Below are 11,488 nucleotides of genomic sequence, written 5' to 3' on the forward strand. Positions count from 1 at the left end.
TTGCGTACTATTGTTTGTACAGATGAACGTGGTACCTTCAGGCATTTGGAAATTGCTCCCAAGGATGAACCAGACTTGTGGAGGTCTACAATTTTGTTTCTGAGGTTTTGGCTGATTTCTTTTGATTTTCCCCATGATGTCAAGCAAAGAGGCACTGAGTTTGAAGGTAGACCTTGAAATACATCCACGGGTACACCAACAATTGACTCAAATGATGTCAATTAGCCAATCAGAAGCTTCTAAAGCCATAACATCGTTTTCTGGAATTTTCCAAGCTGTTTAAAGGCATAGTCAACTTAGTGTTTGTAAACTTCTGACCCACTAGAATTGTGATACAGTGAATTATAAGTGAAATAATCTGTCTGTAAACAATTGTTGGAAAAATTACTTGTGTCATACACAAAGTAGATGTCCTAACCGACTTGCCAAAACTATAGTTTGTTAACAAGATATTTGTGGAGTGGTTTAAAAACTAGTTTTAATGACTCCAACCTAAGTGTATGTAAACTTCCGACTTCAACTGTTGCTGGTCAGAGAGTGTGTTCAGGATATATTTATATGAGGGGAATATTGAACTCACTTGGTCACTGTGGAAATCTTGATTCCGAACACGCCCATGGGTTTCCGTGACGGCATCCTCTTCAGACTAAACTCTCGGCTGGTAAACTTCATAGAAAGCTTTACCTCCATCTGGAGCAATAAGAGAAAGGGTGAAATGACAGTTTAAACCAGTTTACAATGACAACAGATGGTTAGTTAGTAAAGATAAGAAGCAGATTAGTTAAGGATAAGTAACAACCAACATTTATAGGATCACATGGCATGGCACAAACACAGACTCCTCCTTTTAACGGTGCCGACACACTCACACACACACTCACCCCGGTCATGGGGATGACCGTTCTCTGCCAGTCTTTGCCTAGGAGCGTCTGGGGATCAAGCTGGAGGGAGCAAAACCAGATGGTTGGTTAGTACACCAATACACAGAGACACTAACAGACTCAAACACACATACAGACAAGAAAACACCAACATTAGGCTACCTTATAATGCATCATCAATGCACACACATGCACAAGCACACACACAGTTGCCAAATTCCCCTCCCCGTATATATTATTTGTTTCTGTCAAACTATTGAACATCAGTTGTCCTATCAGTGAGTGGGGTTACCATGCGTCTCAGCAGGGCACTGCGTACACACCTCCATGGCTTCGACCCCCCCCCCCCCCCCCCACCCCCCCAGTAGGTCTCCCCAGGCTGGAGACCTCCTGTCCCCTCGCCCTCTCCATAGTGCCCTCCACACTGTGTCTGGCCAACAGAGTGCAGGCCTTGCCTTGCATCCCATCTCCTCAACTACTTCACCTGTCATGGCTCTCTGTGCAGAGAGACTGACAAAGTCTCCAAACTAGTAAGATATTCTTTACCCATTTGGCTTCTGTCTGTACATGTTCTGTGGTATGAGGGAGTTGGTGGTAGATGCTCCTATCAGGCCCATACTGCCCCTCTCATTCTTTTCTCCTCTTTCTCTCTTTTGTTCCTCTTTCTTTCTTTCTTTCTTTCTTTCATTTCCTCCGTCAGTAGAGCTGTAGGCTCAGTAGGTGTGTATCCTGTCTCTGTGTGTAGCCTAAAGGGCCCAGTTGATAATGATCTCCAGTGGTCCAGGAAAGCTGTTTCACCCAACATACACCTGCCACGCTCACTCTGAGGAGTGTGTGAGGATCACAAGCTAAAGTACGTCCTCATACACACAGGTGTGGATTGCACTACAGGACGACCGCTTGTGAATGCACCTCTCTCGGTCTCCTCCCCTCTCTTCTGCATTATCCCCCCTCCTCCTTTTCTTCCCTCTCTCCTCCTCTCTTCTCTATTAGTTACAGCTAATCCCTATGCTTAAGTTAGTTTCGGTGTAGGCTGTAAAATATACCATCCCCCCAGTGGCCTAAAGCCAAGCCTTGAGTATAACCCTACCAACCCCTCTCTTCACTGGGTGTCCCTCCTCCCCCAACTACACCCTGCCTAGCGAGCCTAGCCCAGTGTGCCAAATTCCCACCCTCTGTATGTGTGTTTGGATGAAAAGTTCATCTGAATCATCAGCTGGGGCTTTCATACAAAGCTGCTCAGCTTTGGCAACATGGCCTGCTGCTGTGTGTGTTTGTGTGTGAACCGCCGGGGGACTTGGTCTCTCTCCATCATTATGAAGCTATGTATTAGAAGACTACTGAGCAACATAGCACATACATCAGAGGATGAGAGAACACAGTGATCCATAAGCAAACACATGGTACAGTATGTACAGACTGGGGTAGGGGATGATTTTGTGTTGATGAGCATTCACACAGTTTGATTACACATTTTTGAACCACCATCACAGTTGGCATGGCAATTATCACAGTTACCATGGTAACCACTAGAGGGGATCTATATCCACATCTAAGCAGTAAGTATTTCAAGTCTTCATCTTGTTGTATTCGGTGCACGTGACAAATATAATTTGGTTTGATTGATTTTGACAAACCAGAGAAGAACTCACTATCTGTCTCCAGCCACTTCTCTAGGGTATAGTTTCCCCCTAGATACAGATCCAGGATCAGCTACATCTTCCCCAACATTAACACCTTGTGAAATTGCAAAACTTAACTCGTTTTTGGGGGCAACTACACCCTACAAGACTGCCCCTGGCCAGGTAACTGTGTCTGTTATTGGACATCACTGAATACTGAAAGGTTTACACACACACACACACACACACACACACACACACACACACACACACACACACACACACACACCTGTCCAAATGGGGGGGATAGGGAACAGTACACCCCCCCAGGACGTGGACCAGATCAAAGCAGAGGCTCCATGGCTCTGATAATGTCACGCCCTGACCATAGTTTGCTTTGTATGTTTATATGTTTTGTTTGGTCAGGGTGTGATCTGAGTGGGCATTCTATGTTGGATGTCTAGTTTGTCTGTTTCTGTGTTTGGCCTGATATGGTTCTCAATCAGAGGCAGGTGTTAGTCGTTGTCTCTGATTGGGAACCATATTTAGGTAGCCTGTTTTGTCATTGTGGGTTGTGGGTGATTGTCTATGTGTAGTGTTTGTGTCAGCACTATTGTTTATTAGCGTCACGGTTGTTGTTTTGTTCAGTTTACTTTGTGTTTTCGTCATCCATTAAAATGATGCATTCACACCACGCTGCGCTTTGGTCCTCTTCTGACGACAACCGTGACAGATACACTAACCAATGTCTTTATTCGCCTGCCTTTCCTTGAAACATGAAGGTCTATGTACAAAAATCCTACCAGGCCCTATCCAGCATTCCATCCCTCACTACCCACATGCAAAAAGAGACGTGAACGCACACACACACCAGATCTGGTTACCCTTGGGACAGACTCATAGGCACATAATATTTACAGGAAGAACACATTAATTATGGACCCTGATTCAACCACAGTCAAGATGGGCTGATACTGTACCCTCTAACATACATTCTCAAAGCAAAAAAACATAAATAAAAGCAAAGAAGAGCAGTTGACTCAACTCATAGCTCCTGATCATGACCCAATCCATGTGTTGTCCTCGGTCTCTCTACAGCTTTTCACGGGTTATTGGCTCAACTATCTGGTTCTGAAGCTCAGTTGGGTTATGACTAGAGCTAGTCAGGGCTATTGACCTATTGGATGCCTTTTTGCAGGTTCTAAGTCTGCAATTTACACATCTAATCACTGTAGACAGTCTATCCTACTACTCACATAATTAGCTAATTCATTAATTAAATCAGCTGAGCACTCAGCAGTGTTTAGTCCACATCTAGGACATTCAGACCACAATCTCATCACACTGTCATAACCATAACGTCATCAGGCTGTTACTATGGTGACATAACAGCGTGAAGGTGATGACGTACCGGGATCTGTCCTTTGCCGATGATGCGGTCGGTGCTGTCTCCATCCTCTTTGTTCTGCTTGGTCTTGTTGTAGCTCTTCTCATAACATAGCAGCCTCAGGGTCTGAGAGCCCTCCAGGTCTATCTCAAACTCCTGGAGCAGAGACAGAGACACACACAGAGAGAGAGAGAGAGAGAGAGAGAGAGAGAGAGAGACAGAGACACACACAGAGAGAGAGAGAGAGAGAGAGAGAGAGAGAGAGAGAGAGAGAGAGAGAGAGAGAGAAACAGAAAGAGAGAGACAGAGAGAGAAAGAGAAAGAGAAACAGAAAGAGAGAGACAGAGAGAATGAGAGAGAGAGAAAGAGAAAAAAACAGACACGTTACGAGAGAAAATGCCACAGAAACCACAGACTGCCTAAAGTAGCTTTACAGTAATTTCTCGAAGGACCAATGTAAAGCATTAGATTCTGTACACTCTTAGAAAACTCTTCGGTTGTCCCCATAGGAGAACACTTTTTGGTTCCATGTAGACTCCTTTTTGGTTCTATGGAACCCAATAGGGTTCTACCTATGGGGACAGCCGAAGAACCCTTTTAGGTTCTAGATAGCACCTTTTTTCTAAGAGTGTACACGTAATCAGTTAAGTGCTGTAAATGTGAACGTATTGTCAACAGCAGACAGCACAGCTGACAGAGAAAACACTGCATATGTTTCCCACACGGTTAGGGGCCACAACACATTCCATGAACATTTCCACAGACATGAGTCATCATCAGAAGCTCCTCATTAGCTAACACTATTTCCACTTTGCTGAGCAATGTAATTTAGCAGAAGCAGCAGCAGTTCCTTGGGCCTGATGGAAAATTCCTGCTGCAGATAAACAAATTCACCAATTGTGTTTTAAAACTGTTGTGTGCGCTCTCATAGCTCTCATGACGCACAAGCACTTTGTGTTTGGCTCTGACATCCAGCACCGTAATACGTGACGACGTTGTGTGGGTGTGTTTATGTGCTCTCTGCCGTTATCTCCTTACTGAAGAGGCCATACGGCTTTCTCATTAAGACACTACTACATCACAACACCAGATGTCTTGGTCTTGGTAGTACCCAGAAAATGCAGATACTGTACCCTGCATATGTCTGGTAATACCAGTACAAGTTCTTACCTCGTTCCATTTGGGCTCTGTGGTATAGCGATACACCCGCGTCTTGGCTTTGTTCGCAAAGTAGCCAAAGGAGTCCACCTCTAACGTGCAGTACAGATCTGAGAGGAGTAGAGGAGATGCAGTCACAGTTACAGTTTTGAAGTTTACATGCACCTGAGCCAAATATATTTAAACTCAGTTTTTTCCTGATATTTATAACCAGTAAAAATTCCCTGTCTTAGGTCAGTTAGGATCACCACTTTATTTTAAGAATGTGAAATGTCAGAATAATAGAAGAGAGAATTATTTAAGCTTTTATTTATTTTATCACATTCCCAGTGGGTCAGAAGTGTACATACTCTCAATTAGCATTTGGTAGCATGGCCTTTAAATTGTTTAACTTGGGTCAAACGTTTCGGGTAGCCTTCCACAAGCTTCCCACAATAAGTTGGGTGAATTTAGGCCCATTCCTCCTGACAGAGCTGGTGGAACGGAGTCAGGTTTGTAGGCCTCCTTGCTCACACACGCTTTTTCAGTTCTGCTCACAAATGTTCTATAGGATTGAGGTCAGGGCTTTGTGATGGTCACTCCAATACCTTGACTTTGTTGTCCTTAAGCCATTTTGCCACAACTTTGGAAGTATGCTTGGGGTCATTGTCCATTTGGAAGACCCATTTGCAACCAAGCTTTAACTTGACTGATGTCTTGAGATGTTGCTTCAATATATCCACATAATTTTCCTGCCTCAAGATGCCATCTATTTTGTGAAGTGCACTAGTCCCTCCTGCAGCAAAGCACCCCCATAACATGCTGCTGCCACCCCCATGCTTCACGGTTGGGATGGTGTTCTTCGGCTTGCAAGCCTCCCCCTTTTTCCTCCAAACATAACGATGGTCATTATGGCCAAACAGTTGTCCCCATGTGCAGTTGCAAACCGTAGTCTGGCTTTTTTATGGCGGTTTTGGAGCAGTGGCTTCTTCCTTGCTTTCAGGTTATGTCGATATAGGACTCGTTTTACTGTGGATATAGATACTTTTGTACTGGTTTCCTCCAGCATCTTCACAAGGTCCGTTGCTGTTGTTCTGGGATTGATTTGCACTTTTCGCACCAAAGTACGTTCATCTCTAGGAGACAGAACGGGTCTCCTTCCTGAGCGTTATGACGGCTGCGTGGTCCCATGGTGTTTATACTTGCATACTATTGTTTGTACAGATGAACTTGGTACCTTCAGGCTTTTGTAAATTGCTCCCAAGGATGAACCAGACTTGTGGAGGTCTACAATTTTGTTTCTGAGATCTTGGCTGATTTCTTTTGATTTTCCCATCATGTCAAGTAAAGAGGCACTGAGTTTGAAGGTAGGTCTTGAAATACATCCACAGGTACAACTCCAATTGACTCAAATGGTGTCAATTAGCCTATCACAAGCTTCTAATGCCATGACATCATTTAAAGGCACAGCTGTTTAAAGGCACAGTCAACTTAGTGTATGTGACCCACTGGAATTGTGATACAGTGACTTATAAATTACATAATCTGCCTAAACAATTGTTGGAAAAATTACTTGTGTCATGCACAAAGTAGATGTCCTAACCGACTTGCCAAAACTATAGTTTGTTAACAAGGCATTTGTGGAGTTGTTGAAAAGCTAGTTTCAATGACTCCAACCTAAGTGTATGTAAACATCCGACTTCAACTGTAGATTCACCCAAAAGACTACGACTAGTAGTGGTCTCTATGACAATACAACACAAAATTAAATAAAACAGTAGAATGGACATTGGCATCCTAGCAACAAAACAATCTGCCATTTTGGTCAGGAAAACTTCTCTATGTGATCTCAATATGATACCCTCTTTAAATGAACTGTCATAAACGTAAAACATACTACTGTTGATGAGAACAATTGTATAACAATGTTATTACAAAATCACATGAAATATATGTTGAAATGACCTCTAACAAATTATATGACATTCACCAGAACAGTTTTACAGAACAGCTGTGGCCCCTGTAAGCTTAGCGTAAGGGTGTCTCAAATTACACCCTATTCCCTATATAGTGTACTACTTTGACCAGAGTAGTGCACTATAAAGGGAATAGCGTGCCATTTGGGGCGCAGCATAATGCCTGTGTTATTACTCCTGTAAAGTATGTACAGTGTAGAGGCACTTCTCGGTGGAGGGTCACTCACTCAAGCTCTGTTTGAGGCCCGAGGCAGAGTGGACGATTACATTCAGGAATCCATGGAGGCCAGGGGATTCATCCTCTGGAAAAACACAAGGAAGAGAGATGAAGGCTTAGAGAGGAATGGAAGATACAGGTAAACTGTCAACATAAAGGAAACACTTGAGTAAATGAGGGATACAAAGTATACTGAAAGCAGGTGCTGAGTTAATTCAGCAATTAACATGGCATCATGCTCAGGGGTCATGTATAAAATGCCCAGTTGCCCATTATTTTGACATCCATGGCTAGAAGAAGAGATCTCAAAAGGGTCTCAAAGGGGTATAGGGGGTTTAAATGGTGTGTGTGTGTCTCAGTCAACAGATCTGAACACAAATGTCACGTTCGTCGTATAGAGGAGACCAAAGCGCAGTGTGATTAGAATACATTCTTCTTTTACTGAACGAAGAACACAACAAACTATACAAAACAAATGTGCCGCTATAAACATCAAGTGCTGACACAGGAAACTATACATAGACAATAACCCACAAACTATCCAAGGCATATGGCTACCTAAATATGGTCCCCAATCAGAGACAACGATAAACTGCTGCCTCTGATTGAGAACCAATCTAGGCAACCATAAACATAAAAACCCCTAGACTGGAAAATCCCATAAACATACAAAAACCCTAGACAGGGTAAAAACACATATCACCCTCGACACACCCTGACCTAACCAAAATAATAAAGAAAACAAAGATAACTAAGGTCAGGGCGTGACAACATATGGGAGATTCTGGAGCAGCGCCGGAAACGGCGTTTTTCATCACCATCAAGAAAACACCAAATTCTGGAATTTCTCATGGAAGAATAGTATTTCATCCTTCCAATAAAGTTCCAGACACTTGTAGAATGCCAAGTGACATTGAAGCTGTCCTGGTGTCTCAACACCCTATTAAGACACTTTATGTTGGCGTTCCCATTATTTTGGCAGTGGCAATTACCTGTAGATCCATGTTAACATTGGAATGCTGAATGAAACTATAAAGATCCCAAAATAACTCTATTTTCTTCACTCTAGAAACTAAACTACACCATGAAACAAAGATAAATGACATAAAGAACGATAGCAAAATGCTTTGGAGCACCTTCGATTACATTTTGGGCCAAAAGGCAAACTAAGGTCTATCATTAAATCAGATGGCTCATTCATCACAAAACCCACTGATATTGCCAACTACTTTAATGTTTTTTTCATTGGCAAGATTAGCAAACTTAGGCATGGCATGCCAGCAACAAACACTGACACTACACATAGTACACAAGTATATCTGACCAAATTATGAAAGACAAGCATTGTCATTTTGAATTCTGTAAAGTGAGTGTGGAAGAAGTGAAAAAATTATTGTTGTCATTCAACAATGACAAGCCACCGGGGTCTGACAACATGGTTGGAAAATTACTGAGGATAATAGTGGATGATATTGCCACTCCAGTTCGCCATAATTTCAATCTAAAAGTGTGTTCCCTCAGGCCTGGAGGGAAGCTAAAGTCATTCTACTACCCAAGAATAGTAAAGCCCCCTTTACTGGCTCAAATAGCCATCAGCCTGGTACCAACCCTTAGTAATCTTCTGGAAAAAATGGTGTTTAACCAGATACAATGCTATTTTACAGTGAACAAATTGACAAAAGTCGTTCAGCACGCTTATAGGGAAGGTCATTCAACAAGCACAGCACTTACACAAATTACTGATGATTAGCTGAGAGAAATTGATGATAAAAAGATTGTGGGAGCTGTTTTGTTAGACATCAGTCTGCAGTTAGTTTCAGAATGGGTGGCAAGGAATAAGTTAGTCCTAAATATTTCCAAAACTAAAAACATTGTATTTTGGACAAAATATTCACTAAACCATAAACCTCAACTAAATATTGTAAAAAATGATGTAGAAATTGAGCAAGTTGAGGTGACTAAACTGCTTGGAGTAACCCTGGATTGTAAACTGTCATGGTCAAAACATATTGATACAACAGTAGCTAAAATGGAGAGAAGTCTGTCCATAATAAAGTTCTGCTCTACCTTCTTAATAGCATTATCAAGAAGGCAGGTCCTAAAAGCTCTAGTTTTCTCACACCTGGACTACTGTTTAGTTGTGTGGTCAGGTGCCACAAAGAGGAACTTTGGAAAATTACAATTGGCTCAGAACAGGGCAGCACGGCTGGCCCTTAAATGTACACCGAGAGCTAACATTAATAATATAATATGCATGTAAATCTCTCATGGCTCAAATTGGAAGAGAGATTAACTAAGAGCAAACAACTCGGACACCCATAAATACCCCACAAGACATGCCACCAAAGGTCCCTTCACAATCCCCAAGTCCAAAAAAGATTATGGGAGGCGCACAGTAACTCTATTCTACATCAGGTAACTGATCTAAGCAGTAGAATCAGATTAATAAAACCGATAGAAATACACCTTTGGCGTCCCGAGTGGCGCAGTGGTCTAAGGCACTGCATCGCAGTGTTAGCTGTGCCACTAGAGATCCTGGTTTGAGTCCCGGCTGTCGCAGCCGGCCGCGACCGGGAGACCCATGGGGCGGCGCACCATTGCCCCAGTGACGTCCGAGTTTGGGGAGGGTTTAGCCGGACGGGATGTTCTTGTCCCATCGCGCTCTAGCGACTACTGTGGCGGGCCGGGCGCAATGGACTCTGACACGGTCGCCAGGTGTACGGTGTTTCCTCCGAGACATTGGTGCGGCTGGATTCAGGGTTAAGCGGGCATTGTGTCAAGAAGCAGTGCGGCTTGGTTGGGTCGTGTTTCGGAGGACGCACGGCTCTCGATCTTCGCCTCTCCTGAGTCCGTACGGGAGTTTCAGCGATGAGACAAGACTAACTACCAATTGGATACCATGAAATTGGGGAGAAAAAGGAGTAAAAAAAAATATATAAAAAATCTATACACCTTATGGAACAGTGGGGACTGTGAAGAGACACACACACAGGCATGTACACATGCTAAGACAAACACTCTACACACACGTACACATGGATACTGTATTGTAAATATGTGATAGTAGAGTAGTGGCCTGAGGGAACACACTAAATGTGTTGTGACACGTGTTTTACACTGTATAGGAAGAGTAGTGGGGATCCTTAATAAATATAATTACAGACTAAGATAAAAAAGAGACCAAGAACTACAAACATGTACAAACTGCAAACTGTGCTGACAACCATAACTTCATTTTGTTCCTGTTTGTCTTTGGATACGGTCTTTCTCCACTTCAGAGCACATAGTTGATACATCTGACAGAACAACTCTGGGCCAGAAGTCTGAGCAGAACATTGAATAACATCTGGTACCTTGGCCTTCTTTGTTGATGGTGAGTGGGATGTGGTGGACAGTCTGCAGCTTCACACATGAGTTGGTCAACATCTGTAGCTCCATGGAGGTCAGGGAGAAGCTCTTGAAGCCTGGGAGAGGGACCATACAAACACAGGGTCAGAGTTCAGGGGTCAGAGTCACCCACACAGTATGTCGCAGTACAGTGTGTATGTTAACGCTGCATGTGAGCAAATATTAGTGGTTTCAATTGGTTGGTTCAATTTACACAATGGACTACAGGTCAGATTATTGGGCATCTTCTATCATCTAACCTGAGCCAATGACTGCTCCTTGCTCAAACACTCATTGCTTACAGGGTGATACTGAAGAGATTTAGTCACAGTAGAATACTGAGGGCCACCTACATTTCTTCTGCTGTTCCTGGATCGTCTCCTTCCACTCAGCGCGCTCGTAGTCTGATGACATCAGAAACATGTAACCCTGAAACACGGCACACACTTAGATACAATACAATCATATACAGCCTATCAAAGATGATGATGGCGATTGTAATGATGTAGAGGGTGATAGGGATTGTGATGATAGCTTGTTGTTGATGATGATGAGGGTGATGAAGAGGAAGACAGGGTTTCACCTTGCCGTTCCTGTTGTGTACTCTGAGGGCCATACTGGGGGAGGTGAGCAGCAGAAGAGACTCCTGCTCCGACAGCTTCTTCCTCAACCTGTCAATCACCTTCGACCCTTTGTTGGCTCGCTAGACAGAAGAAAATACATGTGTCAAAAGACCTGTCAACTACATTTACATACTATGGTATGTGTGTGTGCGTATGCATGCATGCGTGCGTGTGAGTCTGTGTGTGTGTGTACACCCTCTGTGACATACCTTCTCTCTCTGGATCTCACTCTTGATGTGGGAGATCTTCACCTTCATG

General features: G+C 43.3%; 1 protein-coding gene across 1 annotated transcript in view; it reads right to left on the bottom strand.

The window, feature by feature from the left end:
* Nucleotides 1-11,488, bottom strand: part of LOC139408573 (breakpoint cluster region protein-like) — a 119,166-nt gene that overhangs the window by 12,793 nt on the left and 94,885 nt on the right. Inside the window, exons 10-18 of the mRNA XM_071152627.1 lie at nucleotides 11,440-11,488; nucleotides 11,191-11,310; nucleotides 10,961-11,036; nucleotides 10,574-10,684; nucleotides 7,231-7,305; nucleotides 5,061-5,158; nucleotides 3,915-4,046; nucleotides 882-941; nucleotides 581-690 (exon numbers count right to left, since the gene is read on the bottom strand). The exon at nucleotides 11,440-11,488 is cut by the window's right edge and continues 117 nt beyond it. Of these exons, the coding sequence (XP_071008728.1) occupies nucleotides 581-690; nucleotides 882-941; nucleotides 3,915-4,046; nucleotides 5,061-5,158; nucleotides 7,231-7,305; nucleotides 10,574-10,684; nucleotides 10,961-11,036; nucleotides 11,191-11,310; nucleotides 11,440-11,488 (831 nt within the window). The remainder of the gene's footprint in view (nucleotides 1-580; nucleotides 691-881; nucleotides 942-3,914; nucleotides 4,047-5,060; nucleotides 5,159-7,230; nucleotides 7,306-10,573; nucleotides 10,685-10,960; nucleotides 11,037-11,190; nucleotides 11,311-11,439) is intronic.

This window comes from Oncorhynchus clarkii, chromosome 5 (genome assembly GCF_045791955.1).
Source record: "Oncorhynchus clarkii lewisi isolate Uvic-CL-2024 chromosome 5, UVic_Ocla_1.0, whole genome shotgun sequence".
Lineage (NCBI taxonomy): Eukaryota > Metazoa > Chordata > Actinopteri > Salmoniformes > Salmonidae > Oncorhynchus > Oncorhynchus clarkii.